The 25,033-nt window shown below is 43.0% G+C and overlaps 1 protein-coding gene across 1 annotated transcript in view; it reads right to left on the bottom strand.

Moving 5' to 3' along the window:
• Window positions 1-25,033, bottom strand: part of LOC147900296 (putative protein phosphatase 2C BIPP2C1) — a 62,669-nt gene that overhangs the window by 7,130 nt on the left and 30,506 nt on the right. The window contains exons 5-9 of the mRNA XM_087377047.1: window positions 24,106-24,184; window positions 23,714-23,801; window positions 1,205-1,368; window positions 850-999; window positions 551-679 (exon numbers count right to left, since the gene is read on the bottom strand). Of these exons, the coding sequence (XP_087233173.1) occupies window positions 551-679; window positions 850-999; window positions 1,205-1,368; window positions 23,714-23,801; window positions 24,106-24,184 (610 nt within the window). The remainder of the gene's footprint in view (window positions 1-550; window positions 680-849; window positions 1,000-1,204; window positions 1,369-23,713; window positions 23,802-24,105; window positions 24,185-25,033) is intronic.

Genomic DNA, 25,033 nt, shown 5'->3' with positions numbered 1-25,033 from the left:
CAAACTCACTTAAGTTTTATTAGGATTAGGTTTACCCTATGACTGTCTTAAGACAGTCATAGGTGTCCTATCTTTAATTCTTTAACTAAGGGTTGGCAGTGTGCCTTTACCCCAACATTGTCAATGTGTGCAAGAAAATTCCTTGGACAAGGAAACTATCTTAGAAACTATGTCAAAATCTATAAACCTAGCTCCAATCCTTTGAAGACAAATTATTACTGTGCATTTGTTTGTGATATGGAACAGTTTCCTTGGAGTATCCCTTGGAAATGCAATAAGAAAGGCATTGCAAATATACCTTATAGCTTTATATTGAAGCAAAATGTTAATAATCATATGGAATTGTTGACGAGGCTAATAAAAAGGACAAGTAATCATTCAAGGAGTACGTTTATTGTCAGGGTAATAAAAAGGACGAGTACCATTCAATGAGTACCTGCATCTGACATTTTCGGCCTGAACACTTTAATGACATGAAATATAAGACAAACAGAATCCTATTTACCTTAGAGTAAGAAACTCAAGAAATTCAACACCAGTAAGTGCATACCTCTGGTTTTACTGCTTTGTTTAGTCCAGCGTTAACAACATCTACAATTTCTCTTTCATACAAATTGTCATAAAGCCCATCAGTCGCAAGCACCAACACATCGCCTGGGATGACCGAGACTTCATATGTCTGAAGTAAAAAAGAATGTCTGTTCGTAAGATAAACCTTTCAGCAGCGTCCACTTCTATAAGAGCATTATCTCAACAGCAAACACTTCTATCAGAACATTCTTTCAAAATCCATTCAAGAGAAAAAATTAAAAAATAAAATTGTCTGCAAGTCAAATGAGTCAAGCGTACCTCTGCCATTGATGGGTCATCACCTTCGCTCCTATTTCCTATTTGGTAGGGAAAGTTGAATCCTCGTTGCATTGGTGTCGATCTAGCTAACACTTCCTTATTCCGCACAACAAGAAAACCAGAATCTCCAATATTTGCAACATATAGGGTCTGTACCAGGGACGCATGAGGATATATATGTTAACAAACACGTTTCATGATAATCCACATGAGAGACAAAATCATTGTTTCCTGATGAGCTCACATTGGAAGATAAATACGATAATATAGCTATAGGTTTAACAAGTCAATCATGTGTATTCCTTGCATGATAGCCTCAAAAACAAGGAACTATGCAGTTGAAACTGTTATAGACCTGTTTGTGCAAAGCAGCAAGTACAGCTGTGCATGTCCCAACAGCCGTCGATTTATGTACACTTTCAATAATGACCTTTTTCGGGTTTGGGATTCCGTCTTCAAGTCTTGCAATCATCCCACAATTCGCCATGAACTCTCGTGAAAAAATTCCAGCATCTATCCCTGCCAATCATCATGCAGGTGCGACAAAGCGACAAAAGATGAACTCCCCAAGCTAATCTCTAAACATGATGGGTGATAGTCAAACCCAAAAACTATATGCTTTGCAAGTTCAAATGATCCTCACATTTTGTCCATCCTGTGAGTATTTTAAAAATGACTCTTCAATCAAATTCCTCGTTGCGAAATAGAAACCAGAAAGAAGAGCGTCCATGACCTTTGTCCCTTAAAAAGTTGTAATTCTCAGAGAAAAAAGGCACAACTAAAACAACCTTGTCTTTCACTCCACCATCCAAAGATGACATGTTGGCCTTTGATTGAACTTCAATACTTTCTCATTTTAGGTTACTACATGGGACATCGAATGCCAAACCCATAACCCCAAGAAAATGGGCAGATTCAGTCTCTCCCAGAGAAAAGAATACTTGCAAGACCGTTTTAAACCTGACGTTGCCAAATTGCTGCAGGGTAGAACCCAAAGAAGTCTAGAGAAGCACTTTTCAAATAAGAAGGGTGCAACACCTCACTGATTCCATTTGAATGCGTACATAATATTATTTCATTTTTTCATTTTTTCATACTTGATTTGGTACACATATTTCCCAACTTGACTTGGTACACATATTTCCCAACTAACATCAATGTCAGCTCTAGATTACGTCAACCATAATCGCGGAAGCCTATTGCTTGGTTATGGCGAGGCGGGAAACCAGAGGGTTTGGCACTGCCTGCATTAATGGTGGCTCTCCTATTTGTTCAGGTATTATTTCAACACTTAAAAAATTAAAGATCATGTACTAGCATGGAACTAAGTCGTGGAAGCGAGTCTTTTCCTTGGAAATAAGGAAAACGATAGGATCCCTAGGTATTGGACTAAATTTGAACAAGCTTTCTTAAAGGAGTTATTACCTGAAAATGAGCTAGAAAGAGTTTGGGAGGCTTGGGACAATTGTAGCATGGGCAAGAACACTTTAGTCCAATACATAGTGAGCTATAGAAAGGTAGTCATTAAGTTGAAAGGAATCGAGAAATTCCAAAAGATATGGGGTTTCGTGAGAGATCTAAAAGGCACCTACAAGATTGAGATGAGAAGAAATTCTCCCAAGACCTTTGAAGAAGCAATTAAATATGCCCAAATATAAGATGGGGTAATCCAAAGCTGGAACTTTGAAACAACTGGTTTTGTTCCTAAGTTTAAAAATTCCCTAATCTGAAAAGGAAGAGGCACTTCAAGAAGAAGGCTTCTCTGGGAAAAGAGGATTATGAAAAGGTCCAGCAAGAAAATCTTTGCTTTAAGTATTTAGGCAAAGATCGCGCTGCTTGGAACTACCCTGAAAACAAACAAACGGGAGCTAAAGCCCCAAATAAACCTCCACAAAAACAAGTACACGCGGTGCAGGTGTTACCGTTTAAAGGTACTGAAAAGTACACTGAGGTAGAGGTTTTTCATGAGAATAGCTCCCACATGTGTTGCCCATCATCGGCAATGCAGCTTCCCACCTTTGGTCCTCACGACTTAATGAGGATGCATGGAAAAGTTAAGAGACAAAGAGTAAGAGTGATGGTCGATGATAGTACCACACACAATTTCTTAAACTAGTCACTAGTTAGAAAATTGAAGTTGCAGATTTAATGGTTGAATTTAAAGATGTTTTTCCAAGTGACTTGCTTGATGGTTTACCTCTTGAGCGAGATGTAGATCATAAAATATGATAGAAATGGGGCAGGAAGCAAGAGAGAGAGAGTAGAACATCGAATGTGCAATAGAATAAAGTGTAGCAATGCAAAAGGGGGGATAACGTTTTGTCTAAGTGACAAGGTTAAACCTTATCTTTCACTAACTGTAGTTAGTGAACTAACTATGGTTAGGGGAACAAACCTCTAAAGGAGGAAAAAGTGCCCCTAATCCACTTATTGACTTTACATTGGTCACTACCTAGAATTTATCAATAATTCTAACACCCCCCTGCAGTGCTAATGTCATGTACAAGGAAATGATCAATCACTAAAAGGAAATAAAGAGCACTACGAAATGCCTCAAACTTCTCACATGGAAGTGCTTTGGTAAAGATGTCTGCAACATTGTCATGTGTTGACACATAGATCATATTGATCTCTCCTGCATGCAACTTCTCTCTGACATAGTAATAGTGAACCTCAATGTGCTTCGTGCGAGCATGAAACACAGGATTCTTTGCCACTGCTATAGCACTCTGACTATCAGTGAGAATCGGAGAAGGACCCTCCAATGAAAGATGAAGATCAGCAAGCAAACGACGCAGCTAAACACATTCAACTGTCGCTGTGAAAGCTGCCCTGTACTCAGCTTCACATGAGGAAGTAGCCACAGTAGATTGCTTCTTGCTCAGCCAAGAAATGCATCTGCAAGTCACCCCCCCTGGGAAACATCAAGCCATAAGACTTTGTGCCTTGCAAGTAACGAAAGATGCGTTTTACAGCCTGCCAATGTGTTGTCTTTGGGCTGTGCATATACCTGCTCACCTAAGATACTGCATACTGAATATGATACTGCATACTGAATATCGGGCCGTGTATTGCACAGATATGTGAGGCATCCAACCGCCTGACTATAGAGTGTGGCATCTACAGATTCTCCTGCATCATACATTGTAAGCCTCAGCCCTGTCTCCATGGAAGTAGCTATAGGCTTGCAATCTTGCATCCTGAATCTATCCAAGAGTTTTTGAGCATACTTGGATTAAGACATAATGATACCACTTCTCTCTTGAACGAATTGGATCTCCAAATAATAATGTAACATGCCCAAATCTGACATGTCAAAAGTGGCTCTCAATTCAGCCTTGAAATCTGCAATTTTATCACCATTTGGCCCTGTGAGCATCAGATCATCTACATAAAGAATGATGACCAAGATTTCCCCCTCATCCTTCTTGATGTAGAGAGTGCTTTCAGTTGGACTATTGCTGAAACCCTTGCTGGACAGAAAGGCATCTATCTTTGCATACCAAGCACAGGGAGCCTGTTTTAGCCCATATAAAGCTTTACTCAGCTTACATACCTTACGTGCATCATCTAATACCGGAAAGCCTAGAGGTGGTTTCACATACACCTCTTCCAGCAAGTCTCCATTTAAAAATGCTGTTTTTATGTCCAACTGATGGACTTTCCAATCCAAATGTGCAGCCATGCCAATAACAGTTCTGATGGTTGTCATCCTGGATGTAGGAGCAAATGTCTCCTCATAATCAATGCCCTTTTTGTGAGCATATCCTTTGGCAACCAGCCTTGCTTTGTACCTATCAATGGACCCATCGGGGTTCCATTTGACCTTGAAAACCCATTTTGTACCAATGGCATGCTTACCTCATGGCCAATCCACAACAGCCCAAGTCTGATTTTTCTCTATGGACTGCAACTCATTGTGCATGGCTTGCATCCAATGCACATTATCCTTTGCTTCTTCAAAAGAGTCAGGCTCCTCTTCATCAAGGAAAGTCCCTGCATAAGCTGTCTCGACTGAAAGAGCCCCCCCTGCATGCCTTACTACACTACGAGTCCTGCCAGGCAATGGAGCCTCAAGCTTACTCTCCCTGAGAGTTTGAAGCAACCAATTCATGACTGTTTTGGCTGCGTGTATCTCTTGAATTTCTTGCCTGAGAACTTCATCCACGCCCTGAGGTGGTACTAAATCAGCCGGAGTCTAAATCTGGACATGTGGATCTCGAGGAGGTTGCTGTAAATTCCGAGTTTCAGCGGGGCACCAAATGCTATAGGAAGCATCTCCTCAAACACATCATCTGAAGAAGCTGGAATCTGAAATTCAGCATGTGTATGTGCTGAATTTTTAGAAAATATAACATCTCTACTAACAAAAATCTTGCGTGTAGCAAGATTGTGGAGACGATAGCCTTTGCTTTGTGAACTATATCCCATAAAAATGCATTTGAGTGCCTTATCTAACAACTTGTGTCTAAACTCCACAGGGACATGGGCATATGCAACACAACCAAAAACTCTAAAATGGTCCACTAAAGGCTTTCTCCCATGCCATGCCTCATAGGGAGTGATTGTCTTCAAAACCTTTGTAGGAGCCCAATTCAAAATATAGTTGACACACATGAGGCCTTCTAGCCAAAACCTATGAGGCAACTTCTTACTTGTGAACATGCATCTATCCATCTCCATGGCCGTGCGATTCTTCCGCTCAGCTTTGCCATTCTGTTGAGGTGTAAGCTTCACTGTAAGCTGATGCGTGATGCCTTTCTCCTTAAAAAATGTATCAAATTTATGAGACATATACTCCCTCCTTCGATCTGTGCGAAATGTCTACACCTTGAGTCCTGTCTCATTCTCAACCATAGGCACAAAGTGTTTGAAATGCATAAACACTTCTTATTTTGCCTTGAGACCAGTGTAGTTGGTGAAGTCGTCTATGAATGTAACAAAATAGAGATAAACCCCAAAAGCAGGTGTCCTCATAGGACCGCAAACATCCCTGTGAATAAGCTGTAATTTTCGTGTAGCTTTCAATGCGCCATCCTTCTCGAAGGAAAGTCTATGCATCTTGCCAAGGATGCAACCTTAACATGCATGAGGAGAAGGCGACTCCAAAGGAGGCAATGCATCAACCATATCATGCCTCTGAAGTGTCATTAAGCTGCCATAGCTCATGTGCCCATACCTGGCATGCCATAACTCCGCATTATGCATCACAGCAATGGGAGTGCTAACTAATAATGCAAGATCGGATCTTTTTTCATATAGATCAAGCTGAAAAAGACCCCGATACAAAGTGCCAGACAACATCAAAGCATAGTCATTCTCTTTGTCTCTAACTGCACACTTGTCATCATCAAAAACAACTTGAAATCCTCCTCTATTGAGTAAGGACATTGAAAGCAAATTCTTCATTATCCCTGGCCCATAGAGAACATCTGAAATTCTAAAATATGTGCCATCAGTGGATGTGAGAATAATGTCTCCCACTCCACACACTGAATAAGAAGAATTATTCGCACAAGTCACCTTTTTGGTGGGTGGAGGATACAGAGATACAAACAGACTCTTCATGGAAGTTATGTGCTTTGAAGCACCACTGTCAAAATACCAAGTATGAAGTGTCTCATCGACACTAAGGCATCCTTTGAAGGATCATAACTGCAAGTCAAGAAAGCATGTGGATCATCATCATTAGTAGCTGTAGCATCTGAACTACCCACTGAAAAATCTGAAGTGCAAGACAAAAAGACATAGTGCTTTCCACAAAGTTGGCTGCAACATCTTCCCCATCACGAGAATGTGGAGCTGATGCATCTGACACAGCCATACCAGAATCCCTTTTCTTCTCTTTGGCTATGCGCTTCTTGCATTCTCCAATATAATGACCTGGCTTCTTGCAATAATGACAGATGCCCTTCTTTTTCTGCTTATTTGTATCACCCTTTGCCTTATAAGAAGGCTGTCCAAAATCAGCTTTATGCTGATGTGTGGGCTGATTGGCATGTGGCTTTTGCTGCCCCCTACCCTTGGGCTTGAACTTGGAGAGCATAGCATGCTCACCAATCTGGGTTGCCATATTTTTGCGAGTTTGTTCCTCCTGCAACAAAAGTCCTACCAACTCGTGAAAAGAGAGAGGATTGCTGCCTCCCCTCAATGACAAATTCATCGAGGTGTGGAAACCGAGATAGGACTCCGTAAGAGAGTTCAGAGTGGTGGTGATCATCTCTGAATCCGGAATGACTTCATCAATATTCAGCAATTGTTGCCTCAAGTCCTAAAGCTTTGTGAGGTGAGAATTCATGGAATCTCCCTCCTCCATATGCGTATGGGAAAGTTCTCGCTTCAGAAAGGAAACCCTGGCGTCATTTCTTGCTGCAAACATACTCTCTAGTATCTCCCAAGCTGCCATAGATGTCTTGCATGACCGAATATGAGGTATAATGAACCTCTTGACAGAAAGAGAAATTACTGAAAGAGCTTGTGCATCTCTAGAGTCCCATCTTTTCTGCTCTGCTGTGGGAGGTCCTAGAGCGGCTGCTCCAACTACTTGTGCTGCATTTGCACCTCTACCCCTACCTCCAGCTGTAGGAGTGACAGGTGTAGTCACTGTATCTGGTCTTGCTTCATCTCCACTAACATAATCCCAAAGATGTCTGCCAACCAAGATATTCTGAACCATGAAACTCCACAAGGAGTAGTTGGTGCCATCCAACTTATCCTCCTGTGTGAGAACTCCGAACACCTCATTGGGGTTGTTCTGACCCATTTTTACCAGATAATCTCAAAAAATACCAAGTAAAATCCCTTCCTAGGATATAAAATGCACAAGTAAAATCTGCAAAGAAAAATCTACCCATTGTGACAAATTTTGTCACAGCCTATCAAAGGCTCAAAATGCACTTCAATTATAATGCTCTCCAATGTCACTCAAAATTACCTACAACAGTCCCAAAATGCTTGTACACTGCCAAATTGCATCAGAATGCCAAAAGCCCCAATTTCTTCAGGAAAATTGCATCCAAAAGAGGGCAAATTTCCTGAATTGCTCTTCCATTGCAAAATTGCAACCCAATTGCAAAAGCTCCAAATTCTCTGCAAAAATTGCAAGCAAAACCAAAAAGCCCCAAATTTTGGAGCAGATTTTGCAAACTGATTGCAATGTCTGCAAAAGAATTCAGAAACCCCAAATTACCATGGTCATCACTAATTTTACTGATAAAGAAAAAGATGGCACTATGCGTTTGTCCATAGATTACAAAGCCTTTAAAAAAATCACAATAAAGAATAAGTATCCTATGCCTCGCACTAATGAACTCTTTGATATTTTACTAAAATTGTCTTAAGATCAGGATATCACCAAGTGCGAATTAGAGAAGAAGATGTCCCTAAGACATCATTTCGTATTAGGTACGGGCATTATCAGTTTAAAGTAATGCCATTTGGTTTAACTAATGCTCCAAAAACTTTTATGACACTTATGACTAGTGCCCTGAGGCCATATTTAGGACACATTGTTGTAGTATTCCTTGATGATACCCTCATCTATAGTAAAACGAGGAAAAAGCATCTGGAACATTTGAGGAAAGTGTTCCAATTGCTTAGGGATAATTCTCTTTTTGCAAAAGAATCCAAATGTGAATTCTTTGCAAAAGAAGTAAAGTACTTGGGACATATTATATCCCAAGAAGGGGTTCGTATGGATCCCAAGAAGGTAAGGGACATATTGGAATGGCCACATCCTACAAACCTACAAGAATTGCAAACACTCTTAGGTTTGTATGGTTTTATAGGAGATTCATCCAAGACTATGCTAAGATTGATGTTCCAATGACGGACTAGATTAAAGGGAAGGAAAGTACCTACATATGGGATAAACCTCAAAAGCATAGTTTCAAGAAATAAAGTGGTTGTAGCATCTGCTCCTATCTTAAAGATAGTGGATCCCAATGAACCATTCGTGATTAAAACAGACGCTAGTGACTTTGCTATTGGGGCAGTACTTTTACAAAAGGGTCGACTGACAACCAATGGCTTTTGAAAGCAAAAAGTTAGACCGTGCCTAACAGAATTACTCACCATATGAAAAGGAATTGTATGCTATAGTCTATGCTTTGAAGAAATGGAGACACTATTCGTAAGGTGCCAAATTTGAGATCATTTTCGATCAAGAAAGCATTAAGTGGATTTGCAAAAACAGCCAGAGATTAAAGGAAGAAAAGCTAGATGGGGCTGAAATAATGCAAGAGTTTGATATTCAATTGACATATCGGAAAGATGCCAACCACATTCTTGCCAATGGACGCATCAACCAAGTCCCATGTAGCATTCTTTTGAATGGATCCAATCTCAGCTTCCATGGCTTTCTACCATGCCGGATTGCCCTGAGCATTCTCAAAGTGTTGAGGCTCAGTTTCAGCTTCGATCACTTAGGTCACGAGAGCAAGATTCACCTGCTTCTTATCATTCTGAGTGCCGGCCCTGGTTCTCCCCGATATAGGCTCATCTCTAGCATCTGCAAGTGTCAACCTAGCCCATCTAAGAACTGAATTCTCAGTTGTTCTATTGGGAATTGCATCTGGAAGTGCATCTGGAGTAACATCCTTTGCACGATGCTGATAATGCTTCCAAATATTGGGCTGTCCCTCCCCATGAGGTGGCTGCAAATCTGAAACATTCGAGGGAAAAGAACCCTCAACATGTGGCAACCCTACTGGAGTCTGAGAGGTAGAGGGAACATCAACTGGAGAAGCCAAATCAGCATCATCCTCAAACTGAATGATGTCCAGAGGTGTATCATCATATGGAGGCAATTCCTTACTCATGGGCTGCATGCTATCATGCATTGCAAACAAAACATCCTTGCTTATGATTACTTTCCTTGTGGCTGGATCATAAAGCCTAAAGCCTCGGCTTTCAGAGCTATACCCCACAAAGATGCATTTAATACTTTTATCATCAAGCTTGGATTGATTTTCAGCTGGTACCAAAGCATATGCAACAGACCCAAACACTCTAAAGTGATTCACCTTGGGCTTGTACCCATAAAATGCCTCAATAGGCATCTTGCCAACCAATGCTTGTGTAAGACAGCGATTTTGAATATATGTGTCTGTAACAATTGCTTCACCCCAAAATGCTTTTGACATTCTCTTAAATTTCAGCATACACCGTGTCATCTCCATGAGAGTCATGTTCTTCCTCTCTGCAATTGGATTATGCTGAGGCGTGTATGGCATTGTTTTGTGATGCCTTATCCCATGCTCTTTCAGGTATCCCTCAAAAGCATGTGAAGTATACTCTCCCCCATTGTCAAAATTAAGTGTTCCAATTCTGAAATTTGTTTGGCTCTCAACCAATGCTTTGAACTCCTTAAACCAATTGAACACTTTAGATTTGCTTTTCATGAGAAAGAGCTAAGTGAGCCTAGAATAATCATCAATGAATGGGAAGTTCAATGTGGTGGCAGACTCCCTAAGCCGAATGCCAATTGTTAACGCATTGACTTTTACTCAATTTCAAAATGATTTCCGAAAGTTCTTAAAAAGAAAATGTGAGTTTGATTCTCACTTTTCTGAAATACGCAAAGAAATTAAGAAGAGGGATCCAACTAATCGAGGAGCTTTCACTGAGGAGTCACATGGAAATTGTGACACACCACAGGTTGGTAATAAAAGACTTAGATGGAAAAAGTATACTATTGACAATGGCTAATTGCTCTACAAGGGTAGAGTATGTCTCCCGGATAATAATGACATTAGGCGCTAAATTCTAGTCCAAGTGTTGGACACCCGCTAATTCATAAGACGTGTGCACTTCTGAAGAGGCAATTCTTTTGGCCTTGCATAGATAAGGACATCCAAGATTATGTGTTAAGCCAAAAATGCCAGGTCAATAAGGCTGAACGTCTTAAGGTAGGAGGTCTCCTACAAGCGTTGGAGACTCCATCTGGCAAATGGGAAAGTATATCCATGGATTTTATTGTTAGACTACCTGGGCATGACTCTATGTGGGTAATTGTGGATCGGTTGACCAAGATGGCTCACTTTATTCCAATCAAATAAGAGGTTAAAACTCTAGAACTAGCTAGGCTATTTATGGAGCATATTATAAATCGTATGGGCCACCAGCTGGTATTGTTAGTGACCGAGATAGCAAATTTAATAGCCATTTTTCGGAGGGCTGTGTTTACGAGGTTGGAAACTTCTTTGAATATGAGCACTGCTAATCATCCACAGAGTGATGGTCAAATTGAAAGGGTCAATCAAGTCATTGAGGATATACTTCATGCATATATAAGTAAACAACAAACTAATTGGGAACAGTATTTGCCCATATTAGAATTTGCATATAACATTGGCAAACATTCAAAAACAGATTTTAATCCTTTCATGATGATGTATGGATTTCAACCTAGAGCCATAATTGCAGTGGGACTCGAAAAAGAGAAGAATCAAGCAGCCAAAGACTTTCTAGAGGATATGAATTAAATGCTAAAATTGGCTAAAGATAGCATTAGAAAGACTCAAGATAGAGTAAGAAGTTATGCAAACCCACACCGTAGAAGGATAGAGTTGAAAGGCTCAAGATAGAGCAAGAAGTCATGCAAGCCCACACCATAGAAGGTTCAAGCAGCCAAAGACTTTCTAGAGGATATGAATGAAATGCTAAAACTGGCGAAAGATAGCATAAGAAAGGCTCAAGATAGAGCAAGAAGTTATGCAAACCCGCACCGTAGAAGGATGGATTTGAAAGGTTCAAGATAGAGCAAGAAGTTATGCAAACCCACACCGTAGAAGAGTGGAGTTTGGAGAAAATGAGAAAGTCTATCTTAGAGTACCTCAATCTTCAGAATCCCTAAATATCCAAAGTTGTCTCCTAGGTATTGGACCATTCACAATACTTGAGGGAATTTGAGTACTTGCAAATTAGCCTTACCAAAGGGATGTAGACTCTAGAGTACATGCTAAAAAGAAAGTTAGGAGATGATGATAATCTCATTGGAAATGAAGTCCTATTTGAACTTATTGAACCTGCTGCTTTACCACATAAAATTTTAGATCGACAAGAAAAAAGAACTCGACATACAATATGGCAAGAATGTCTAGTTAAGTGGAAAGATAGACCGGAAGACAGTTCAACATGGGAAAGAGTAAGCAACCTCCAGAAGAGGTTTCCCAATTTTGTTTTCAAGGACGTAAACCCGGAATGTTACATCAACCATAATTGCAGAAGCCTATCGCTCAGTTATGGCGAGGCGGGAAACCACAAGGTTCGGCATTGCTTGCATTAATGGTGTCTTTGATGGCTGAGGTGATGGCTGAGGTCTAGGAATAATCCAAAGCTGAAGCATTAATAAGGAGGTGCTAGGGGAAGCCATGTTGAGAGGGATTTAATGAAAGGGTCCTATAGGACATGTGGCAAAAAATGAGCAAGCCAAGTGGCAAGCACTAGGCATGTGGGAGGTTTCTAGAGAGAGCTCCACTTGAGAATAATCTGGAATAGAGGGAACTCGAGGTAGAGAGTTCACGCTATATTGTTGAGAGGAGCACTGGAAACCGTTTTGGCTGGGTGGAAAATAGCTGAAGAACCGTCTATCAAGAGTCTTTGTTACAGAGAGTGTGTTAAGGGTCCAAGTGTGTGGAAAGCCAAGGCAAACAGCTTCATTAAAGAGCTCTGCTAGGATCGGGCCAGGATTTTAATCCCATACGCAATGAATTCAATGCATCAACCCTCATGATCTTTTGCTCAGCCATTACAAAACTTCATCACACCCTCCTTAATACCATCCTTAGTCAAGAGAGTGCAAGAAGTGGGGCAAGGTGAGTGTGAGAGGTCAGCGGCAGGCTGATCTGGGATGTCATATAATGTGCATGCATAAGCGTGCCAAACTTGAGTATCTGAGGGGTGAGGGCGACCGTCGCTCAAGGAATCTCCTCCAAAAATCTTTGCAGTTGTTACTAAACACGATGTTCACCAACTCCTCATTCTGACAGACAAAATATTGCTTCGTCTGGCAAAGCAAGCAGCGATACTCACACATTGTCCCTGGTTCCATCGCAAGATTATGTTTCGTCTGGAATCTGAGTTGACGGCGAAGCGCCTTACACTCATCATCGTACCAACTATTGCAAGGGACAATTCCAAGAGGTAGTGAATAAGTGGAACAAGTAGTGTATGGAAAGACATGAAGCATAGCCTCGTGGAGTGATCAAGGGTGCACGGTCCTCTAGAAGGGGTATAAAATCCATATATGTGAGCAGTGAGGAGTGGCACCTAGCACACCCATGTCCTCGTGTTGAAGTGCCAAACAAGGACTTCTCCGCTGCTCGAGAATTCCACAATGTCCAAATCTAGTGCTGCACAAGGTGACGTCTCAATCTCATCTCGGATGTCTCGAGCAAAATGGGAAGTCTCAAGCGGGAAGTAACACACTGCAATGAGCTGGTTCTGGTTGTATGTGTGACAAGTCCAGATCCAGAGAAATCTGGAATGGTTGTCTCTCCTCTCTACCAAGATTGCCCAAAAAGAGATGATCTGTAAAGTATTGCCACTCCTCTTGAGCCTCGTACTGAACTTGTATCCCTCATCTCATCTATATAAGCACTCTCCCAGGTGTATCCGCTAACAACAATTGGTAATGGGTGCTCTGGACTCTGGTGTGTCTCCGTGTAAAAGACTATGACTCGACCTTACATGACTCCAAGAAATTCCCTGGTTCTAACAATAAGGTACCATTATAGTTTCAAATGGCCCAGGACAGGGTCTCGGTAACCTAAGTCTCATAGACCCCGTCTCAATTCAGTTTAGCATAAGGGAGAAAGGATTAAAGGTGGCGTAAGAGATAGAGGTAGGGGTGGGGGGTCATGTTGTAATGCTATAGGTGGGTAAGGAAGAGCCAGTTGGGAAGGAGGGGCTGCTCGGGGTGGAGAGGCTATGGCGGGAGGGCGCAGCCAGGCAGAAGGAGCCAAGTGGAGAGGCTGTGGTTGAGGGGCTGTCCAGGTGGCGAGGTAGCCGGCAGGGGGGGAGGATATGAGGCAATAGGGCAGCCAACAGGCAGGAGGTGGCACAGCCAGCAGCTCAGCGGGGCAACAAGCGAAGGAGGGGGGGGGGCAAGCCCCGCAAATGAAGGGCAGGGCTAATACTCAACCTGGTTAGCTCGTCTAGGCTCCTCTTCCTACTTTGTGGTCTCGAAGAGATAGCTTGTCATCTGGCTAGTGTCACCATCACTCTCGTCTTTTGTCTCACAGACTATGTCCTACACAGTTTTCTGGCATGGGTTAGGATGCTTGTTTAGTAGCTCCACCCTTTTTGCTCATTCTATCAGGTTTTCTATCAGTCTCAAAGACCCATCGTCGTCTAGGCTCCTCTCCCTACTTTGTGGTCTCGAAGAGATAGCTTGTCATCTGGCTAGTGTCACCATCACTCTAGTCTTTTGTCTTATAGACTATGTCCTACACAGTTTTCTAGCATGGGTTAAGATGCTCGTTTAGTAGCTCCACCCTTTTTGCTCATTCAATCAAGTTTTCTATCAGTCTCATAGACCCATCGGTCTTTAGTAGACTTTAATAAACTTCCTTTCTTTCTCCAAGAGAAAGAGGAGAAAGAGAAAGAAAGAAGAACGTTTATTAATATTTTTCTGAAGACCGAAGGGTTTACGAGACTGAATGTCACGAGCACGTGAATTTCTGGGACTTTTGATTTGTGAGACTCATAATTTACGCGTGACTACCTTGAGCCTCTAGGGCGCGAGAGTTTGGCCACATGTGCGGGACTTGGGGAATTAAAATTCCTAGCAGGCCCTTGTTGGGAATTGTGAATGTGCGCCCAATTACTAGGCAATTAATTCCTAGGACCAAAGTATGCAACAAGGGGGCAAAAGAGTAGCACAATCCAAAATTGACACGATTCCAAAAAGAGCAGAGAGCCCTATTTTTGGGGACAGGAGGCCTGAATCAGCCCAGAAGGAGCCAGGTCATCAGTCGTGACCTGTTGGAGCCAGGTGCTGCCAGATCAAAATTGCCATCTACCAAGAGGATCCAAGGACTGCCAGGAGAAATCGCTGACTGTCAGGAGGTCCCAAGAGCTGCCAGGAGAATTCGCAATCTGCTAGGAGGCTGCCAGGGAGCTGCAAGAGAAATCGCAAATTGCCCAAGGGCCTATCTGGGAAATTCACAGTTCATCAGGGGCTGTTCTAGGGGTTGCGATTTGTTTTCTGGGCTGTCCAAGGGCTGCTGCAGGTGTTGTGGATTGCTGTCTGGCTGAGAAAGCTTCTACAGGGATTTCGACTGGTTTTTGGTTGCTTTTTGCGCTGTTACTGCTGGTTTTGGAGCTTTCCAGGCTTGGGCGACCTCTTCTAAGTTGCTTTTGGGCTGTGCCAAGGCAGAATCAACTATTTTTTGCTGGATCTAGGGTTTTCCAGCCCAGGTGACCTGATTTCTGTGGATTCTGGGCAGAGTAAGGCTAGCTTTTGCCTGCTTTTGCCATTCTCGGACTGGTTGTTGGTTGGTTTTGGAGCTTTCCAGGCTTGGGCGACGTCTTCTAAGTTGCTTTTGGGCTGTGCCAGGTTAGAATCAACTATTCTTTGCTAGATCTAGGGTTTTCCAGCCCAGGTGACCTGATTTTTGTGGATTCTGGGCAGAGGAAGGCTAGCTTTTGCCTGATTTTGCATTCTCGGACTGGTTGCTGGTTGGTTATTGCGTTTGAGATTGATTCCTCACCAAGAAGGGTTGGTTTTTGCTGTTGAGCAGTGGCCAGGAGGGCGACTTGTTTGGAAGTGCTTGGTGGATTGATTGCACCGGAGTTTGGCTGTTTGGGGCTTTTCTGCAGTTGTTCAGCCATGTCTGGCTGGTTGGGCACTGGGTTGTGCAGGTGCAGGAAGCACACAGTCAATTGATGCCTTTGGGGTTCTGTTGCACACTTGGTTGGCAGGGAGATTGCAGGATTGCCTAGTGATTGGGTGCCTATTCACCATATAAGGTAGAGCAGGGATTGCAAGGTGTCCAGGATATTGGAAGTCTGTGGGCAATGGTTGCCTGTGGTGCAGCTTTCAAGAGACCTTGTAATCAGCCGCTTGGCTTTATATGAATATTAAAGAAATACCGCAAGGGGCACCAACATTTGGGACCAATCGGTGTCCTTGTTTCTGAGTAGGAGCGCTCTAGCTCCCTATGATTAAGTTTGTGGTAATTAATTGTTTTGGTTAATTATTGTGTATGCTGTAGTTAAAGTGGATCCCACCACCCTTTAATCTGTGAAGGCTGGTTTCACTGAATAACCAAATACAATGAGCTGAATGGGTAGAGCCTAAAAGTGGGCATCCAAGACAAAATACAACATAATAATAATCATAGAAACACTAATACATAAAATGTATGTCTGATCCCATGGAGGGGATGGAAGCTACGGTGGGGCATCACTGTGATGATCCTCTGGAAGCTGGTGGAGGGGTCAAGTGCTTCTAAAGCTAAGAGGTGAAAGTAAGTGCTTCTAAACCTAGAACTCCCTTCAAGGTCATGTTACAACCTCCGTCGCTTGATGCCTTCAAGGTCATATATACCTTCATAAGACTATAATATATCCAATCTTACAAATTAACCAGATACAATGAGCTGAATCGGTGGAGCCTCTAAGTGGGCATCCAAGACAAAATACAACATTATAATAATCATAGAAACACTAATACATAAAATGTATGTCTGATCCCATGGAGGGGATGGAAGCTATGGTGGGGCATCACTGTGATGATCCTTTGGAAGCTGGTGGAGGGGTCAAGTGCTTCTAAAGCTAAGAGGTGAAAGTAAGTGCTTCTAAACCTAGAACTCCCTTCAAGGTCATGTTACAACCTCCGTCGCTTGATGCCTTCAAGGTCATATATACCTTCATAAGACTATAATATATCCAATCTTACAAATTAAATTTTTTTATAGAACAAGCAAAAGAACAAAGGAAAGAAGGGAGTTTGTAAGCGACTTTAGACAAAATTATGAGTAAATGAGAAACATAAAAAAGAATAATAACTTAGTACGCTTACGTTCTCATCACTACCCAAGCATAAGCTAACATCTAGGTTTCAAAGATTTTGGAATCTCTTGGACAAACCCAGTGCTTACTAATCTTTAAAACCGCAGCCAAACAACAAAAACTGTGATAGCAAAAAGAAAGAACAAAGCAGAAAACTAGAAGAAAGAAAGAAAGAAAGTTTATTAAAGTCTTCGGAAGACCAATGGGTCTATGAGACTGTGAAAATCCTGGTACAAACGAGTTGTGAGGGTGGGGCTACTAAACGAGCATCCACACCAATGCAAAATGCAAAAATGCAAAATGATAGTACTAAGTACAACATAGTCATGCCAGTGGTGGTCGACTACATATCAATCTCATCATCATCATCACCATGACATCAGGGTAGATGTGGCAATGGAGGCATAAAATCGATGATTCAGCTACTCACGGATGTGGCCCTATGACGTCTCCTGGTCATAGTTCTGCGCCTAACAAGGGCTACAGTATCCCCTGTCAGTCGAGCTCCAACTCTAAACAAAGAGGGGATATCCCCAAGTGTATATGTGCATCAACCCTCTGTCTAAGCTGTCGAGTCATTGGCTCTGGGTCACAATCATGCGAAGCCTCATATCGCAGGAGAAACTATAGCTGCTCCACACGATCCCACTCTATATCCGACAAGTCTGGCCCCCAAAAAGGGCTGCCATACATCGCCACTGGGTGGACCAAGGAGTCATAGCAACCCCTTGGTCCATGGATCATGAAAGTGTGAGCGGAAGTACTGCCTCTCCAGCCTAGTGAATGAAGCGTACCCCATGCCCAGGCGGCCCTGCATCACAGGTCTCATAGTGAAGATGTTAGATATGCTCAATGCCCCACCCAACCACCAGTGGTCCAAGGTGCTCAAGTTGTAAGGCGCCCATATAAGGAGAAGCCATGTGTGAGCCCAGGACACTAGATGGATCCTGACTTGCATGTCAGATGAGGTCTATCAATGAGACCGTTGATGCTAGAAAGGTGATTGTGTAGGAGCCCCTTATTCTTGCTAGGGCTTGCGGGCCAGCTGGCCCCCCGCTGGGGGGTCCCAAGGGAACCAGCGGCCCCCTTGGTGGGGGTTCAGGGACGGGAGCCCTTGAGGCGACGGTATAGGAAATATTCCTTGAATATTCCATGGACGACTAGTTAGTTCCACGACTAGGTCGACTGGTCGGCTCCACCGACTAGGTTGATCTAACTACCGCCCTCATAGCTATAAAGAGACTACCTCCCCAGTCCATTGTATCAGATCAGTTCATCATATCATATCTTCCAGCTAGTAGCTCTTCACCTAGTATCTGTCTAGATCGCCATCTAAGCTTCACTGTGGGAGCGCACGGGCGGACGCAGCCATCATCTGTAGTACATCAGTATTGAAGGAAAAGTTTGTTCCTCTCCAGTTTGTTGTGTACTCTCTATTCTTTATTCAGTTTCTGAACCACTCCGCCGTGTAATTTAACATGGTATCAGAGCCCAGGCGGCTCTAAGGGTCGAAGAATAGAAGAGAGACGAGGGCTTCAGCAGCATACGGAGTGATGGCAACAAGAAGCAGCTCGATTTCAGCAACTGCTACTGCACCAACAATCCAGGCGTTGAGGATTCGCCCACCAGCCTTCATTGAAGGCAATCTAGATGGTACAAACTACACTGTGAAAGTTTAAAATTACTGCTATTCTGGATTCATATGAGCTTCTGGAGACAGTACTGGGGACTGACCTAGAACCACAAGGAACCCCCGACCCAGCAAATCTAGGGAGTACAATACCTCCTAATGCCGACCTTCTACGAGCTTGGAAACGCAGGGACGCAGATGCTCTGTGTGCCCTGGTTACAAGTACTATTGATAGTGTTTTGACCTTGATTCAGCATACATCTAAGGCAACTGTGACCTGGAACATATTGAAGAGTTAGTTGAGACGCGGAATCAGACAAGGATCCAAAACCCGGAGAATCAGCTCGCAACTGAGAAGTTGAATGAAGGAGAGACAGCGGAGATATTCATAACCCGAATCAAAAATCTGTGTGACCAGATGGCTGGTGCTGGGATAACAAATACTAGCGAAGAGCTAGCTCGGCGGTGTCTTCGGATATGTCTACCAAGGTTTGATGGACTGGTAACAGTGCTTAACACTCAGGTGAGACCCCAACCATTGTCATTTGAGGAGTTCTGTGCTTTACTTATGGAGGAGGAATTGAGGCTTAAAGCTCGAGATGGAGGCGGCAATGGGGATGCTGCTTTCTCTGCCACTACAAAAGAAGGTGGTTTCTCCACCAAAGGTGAGTCCTCTACTAGTGGTGACAAAAAGAAGAAGGGCGACAAGAAGAAGTTTCAAGGAGAATGCTTCTACTGCAAGAAGAAGGGCCATATAATTGTAGATTGCCGGGTCAAGAAAGCAGATGAAAAGAATGATATCCTGAAGAAGACAGATAAGGGGAAAGAGACATCTAACACAACGGAAGCAGAGTTGGATCTATTTCTGGCCATTGAGGAAGAGTGTTCCTCAGTTCAAGAAGCTTCAACCACTGATTCATGGGTGTTGGATAGTGGTGCCTCCCATCACATGACCTGCAAGAAGGGTCTATATTGTTCCATGCAACCTCTACAGGAACCCATCACCGTGACGGTTGGTAATAGCGCAAAATGCCCTGTTGAGGGTACAGGTACAGTTTCATTTGTTTTTGTAAATGGAGATGTTAAGAAACTATCTAATGTGCTGTATGTTCCACAAATCAAGAGAAATTTGCTATCAGTTGCTTCCATAACCGACCTTGACCATGAGGTGAGGTTCAACAAGACATGAGCAAAAATTCTGGATAGTGCAGGCAATCTTGTTGGCACAGGAGTAAGGAGAAACAACCTGTATGAGCTAAGTGCTCTTACAGCCACCGCTGGAGTGAGCACAAGCAGACTTTGGCATGAAAGATTCAGCCACATTGGATTTACAGTGCTGAAGGAGATGCAGAAGCAAGGTATGGTTGCTCACTCACCTGCAGTCGCAAAAATCAAAGAACCGTGTGAAGCTTGCATGATGGGCAAGCAACAGAGAAAGGCATTCCCACAAGAAAGCAAGAATAGAGCAAACGCTCCTCTAGAGTTGGTGCATGTTGACTTGTGCAGTACTATATGTGAATGATCTCCTTATTACAAGTGACTATGAAGACATGATCCAGCAGACTAGAAAGACGTTGAGCACAGAGTTTGAGATGACAAACTTAGGCTTGATGCACTACTGTTTGGGGATTGAAGTCTGACAAGAGCCAGGCAAGAACTTCATCTCTCAGCAAAAATATGCAAGAGAGATCTTGAAGGCATTTGGTATGTCCGAGTGCAGGGAGATAGCTACACCTACGGAGGTAAATGCGAGGTTGTCTATGGAGGATGTCTCACCACCAGCAGATATCGGGAGGTACAGGAAGTTGGTCGGCAATCTCATCTATCTGTGCAACACCAGACCGGACATCAGTTTTGCTGTTGGTGTTTTAAGCAGGTTCTCCAATAAGCCCCGGGAGAATCATTGGAATGCACGGATGCGGTGCTCAGGTATGTGAAGGGCACTCTTGATTATGGCATTACCTATGGTACGGGCACTGCCTTGGCTGGTCATTGTGACTCAGATTGGGCTGGAGATGTTGATTCCACGAAATCAGTTTCTAGATATTGTTTCTCTTTAGGTTCAGGTATCTTCTCTTGGATCAGTAAGAAACAACAAACAGTGGCATTGTCTTCTACCAAGGCTGAGTACAAGGCAGCATGTTGTGCTGCATGTGAAGTAGTGTGGCTGAGGAGGATCTTATGGCACATGGGAGTGCAAGAGGATGAGGCAACTGTGCTGAGGTGCGACAATCAAAGTTGCATGGCCATTGCTAAAAATCCAGTGTTTCATGCGCGCACAAAACATATAGAGATTCACTATCACTATGTGCGTGATTTGATCGAGGACGGGATAGTGGAATTGGTCTACTGTCCAACAAAGCAAAATGGAGCAAATATCTTCACCAAGGCACTCGGGAAGGATCAGCTTCAGGGTCATCCTCAGAAACTCGGCATTGGACCGAGAACGTAGTTCACCTATGGGTGCACATTGAGGGGGGGTGTTAGATATGCTCAATGCCCCACCCTCCTGGTAACCACCAGTGGTCCAAGGTGCTCAAGTTGTAAGGCCCCCATATGAGGAGAAGCCATGTGTGAGCCCGGGACACTGATGGATCCTGACTTGCATGTCAGATGAGGTCTATCAATGAGACCGTTGATGGTAGCAAGGTGATTGTGTGGAAGCCCCTTATTCTTGTTGGGGCCTAGGGGCCAACTGGTCCCCAACTGGGGGGCCCAGGGGGGCCAGCGGCCCCCCTGGTGGGGGTTCAGGGACGGGAGCCCCCGAGGCCACGGTATAGGAAATATTCCCTGAATATTCCATGGACGACTAGTCGGTTCCACCGACTAGGTCGACTGGTCGGCTCCACCGACCGACTGGTCGACTCCATCGACTACGTTGATCCGATTACTTCCCTCATAGCTATAAAGAGGCGACCTCCCCAGTCCATTGTATCAGATCAGTTCAAATCAAATCAGATCTTCCAACTAGTAGCTCTTCACCTAGTATCTGTCTAGATCGCCATCTAGCTCCACTGTGGGAGTGCACGGGTGGACAGAGCCATCATCTGTACTACATCAGTATTGAAGGAAAAGTTTGTTCCTCTCCAGTTTGCTGTGTACTCTCTATTCTTTGTTCAGTTTTTGTTCCGATGTGCCGTGTAATTTAACAGAAGATGGGCTACGCAGCCCAAATGATCTCTTGGTCATAACCCAAATCCTGTAGACACCGAAGGAGGTAGGCTCTCGGAACCATATCAAATGCTTTGCGGAAATCCACAAAGCAATAGTAAACCCTCTGCTTCCGTGCCCTCGCAAACAGAGACCTCCGTAGCTTATGCCATAGCTTCAATATCAAGTAGACGAAAGGTTGAGGTCACATGACATCATCATGGACTGAAACTCTATACCTTATGTGACATCTAAGAGGTGGACACAAAGAGCACACACGCATGAGATGCACTCAATACTATGAGATCCGTGGGAGATACTGTTGGGGTAAAGGCACTGGCCACCCTATGTAAACAGTCACTGCCTCTTCGAGTATGGTGAGCAGAGTCATTGACTATTCAGACTAGCAATGTGCTGCCTCTTTGTGTCCAAGGCCACACGACTTAAAGAGAGCAGACAGAAATCACAGACTTCTGCACAAAAGAGGAGCCATTAATAGCCATACTCTGACAAGTGATCCAATCGAAACCTCCATATGGGCCAGACCAGCATGAGGGCAGATAGAGGGCCAACGAGCAAACCCTTATTACAGCATCACATTACCAGGTCACTTCATAGCGCCTCCACGTGAAATCCACACAGCAGGCTAAGTGAAGACACAAACCCATCTTCGACAACACTCCAACGGTGACAAGATGCCTATTGGGACCCTAGTCAAGACCAATCACACTTACAGCACATCCTAGACTGAGTCTATCACGTCACGACATCAGCCTACCTGATGCCATACTCTCTCTCCACATCGGCAAGTGAAACCCATGAAGCAGTCTGGAGGGTCACAAATGCAGATCTCAAACATGTCTTTGGACACACAAGGGGATCCAAAGATACAAGCCCAACTCCTTGACATTCTCCATCTAAAAGATACATTTTCAGTATCGTTTCAGTCCCTTTTTTTAAACACAACATATTGTAGAGATGTGCCAGACGCATCTAGTTCTCTTACACTACGAGCATGATGTATTTCAAATTTTGGTCTCGTAGGCCTTTTGGTCTTTTGCATATGTTAATAAAATTTTCTTTCTTTCTTTTCACAAGTGCTCATAAAATGCAGTATAATAAATTTCGATGTGAGGGATATAAGCCATCAATATATACCTTCATAAGACTAGAATATATCCGATCTTACTAATTAAATTTTTTTATAGAACAAGCAAAGAACAAAGGAAAGAAGGAAGTTTGTAAGCAACTTCAGACAAACGTTAGGACTAAACAAGAAAATTGTAAGACATCAATCTTTATTCTCCCTCTCAGGTTTGATCCATAACACTTCTACTCTGAAAAGGGTACAGTTGAGCCCAGAAAAATACTCTTTTTACAATATTTCATGTGAAAACTACCAGATATCCTTGAAAAATACATCCCCAAAGCAATAAAGAGTTCCATAAACAAGTTCAAGAGTGCCCAAATATCGCCACTCAGATTATGAGCCTAGAAGGTCAATTAATGGAAGTAGTAACACTTCGTGAAGCTATGTTTCCAAAGAGCTGCAGGCAAAAGATTGATAAGGACGTCAACTAGCATATTTCTTCTGTGTTCCATACAATATTATCTTTCCTCCTGCCTACAAAGGCCCACATATGTGTCCTCTTAGCCTGGCCGGCACAATGTAGCTCAGCTACTAAATATATGATGCTTTTGTGAGATTTTCAAATTCTCTAGCTTTTACATTCTTTTGGTCGATATCCATCATGCCCATGACACATTAAGGCATGAACAAGGATTCATGAAGTTGAATAACACTAGAGTTTGGAGTTGATGTCTGTAACATAAAGCCTTGTTCAGCCATGCTAGATTTGAAGATCGCATTAATGCCGACCAAGATATATGTCTACAGCAAGACTTCAACCATTCATAGCACACCCGAACTGCAGAAAAAAGCATTCATTTTGTAAATTCCTTGACTATTTATCTTCATATAAGAGGCTAACTTCCAATAAGAGACGGTACAAGGCATGTAAGTATGAAAATTTTAAAAGCATTGGCATACAGCTTATCAATACTAACCACTAAGAGCCCAGCCCCCAACACCATCTGCTACTCCTACCCAGCTGCTTCCTTCAATCAAGTAAGCGTCCTCACCACCAGTAGCTGCCTATACAGACGATTCAAAAGATATGGAACCCGTCAATTGTAGGAAAACAGAAAAATAAGGGGAAGAAGAACAGAAAAAAAAAATAGACAAAAGCACACTTGAACTTGCATGAATGACCCTTCTTATAAATCCAAACAGACTGCTGTCCAACAAGAAGGAAACACCATAAAGAATGACCCCTTATCCCATCAAATTTCTACCTATAGTGGTGTGACAAAGAGTTGCACGCACCCACCACTACATCACAGGCATGAGCACATGCTGAATGCAGACCTCTACATACACATACAGAAAATCAGCACACCTTGTTAGGATGAGGCTGCATTGCTGCACCCGAACATAGTCCACACACTTGTTGCTCTAAACGTTCTTTGTCAATGGCACTGCAGTTTTCACAAGCAAGATGAGGCACATCAACTAAAGATCAACTGAAAATGTTTGTGTTAATTAAAACACTTGTTTCTTTAATAAATACCCCCATTATAAAGCCAGTAAAAATCATCAACATCCCATCAAAATAAACCAATGAGCAATTTGTGATCCAAAACATCAGCAGTGGCAATCATTTGATTTTTTTTCTAGCGTGCCTTCTACACATGCATGTTTTATACAGTCCACAGATATCACACATGATAAAGGTGCGAACTTCATTAAATATACGCTTCAGCCTTCACATATTGGAAACAAACTGAATTCATCCAAAAACTGTAGACAGCAGCAGTTAGAGAACCATGTCAGGGATTCCGAAAGTTCAATAGTAAGATTAAAAACACCATAATCCGTCAACACTCAAAAACACAAACACATGGAATCTGAACATGTCACATATCATGATGTCAAACACATCCATCGAGATTACAAACCTTACTAGTAAAGCACTAACTAATAACTAGGCACCTAGCTTGTTGTCACTCCTCAGCAAACTTGTATCCAGCTGCTTGGTTTTTTTTTTTCTTTTACATTTCAATTTTAACAGCATGCTTTCCTATAGTATCAGTTAGGTCATGGGGGCTACGTCTAGCATTTGAGGGTGGACCCCCTTGCCTAGGGTTATGGGCATTAGTGACCCACAAGAGAGATGCCCTCTTCCAAGAGGGACATCAGAAATCACACCCCACCAAGTACCCAGATTGCAGACCGACCTAGCAACCATCCAAGAGAATGTCTCAGGGCCTTTCATGTGAGCCAGGAAACATGCCAAGAGGCATGGAGATACAAGATAAGACGACAAA

This window comes from Dipteris shenzhenensis, chromosome 7 (genome assembly GCF_047967505.1).
Source record: "Dipteris shenzhenensis isolate YYH24624 ecotype China chromosome 7, Dip_SZ_1.0, whole genome shotgun sequence".
Lineage (NCBI taxonomy): Eukaryota > Viridiplantae > Streptophyta > Polypodiopsida > Gleicheniales > Dipteridaceae > Dipteris > Dipteris shenzhenensis.
This window is presented reverse-complemented; position numbering and strand designations above follow the sequence as displayed.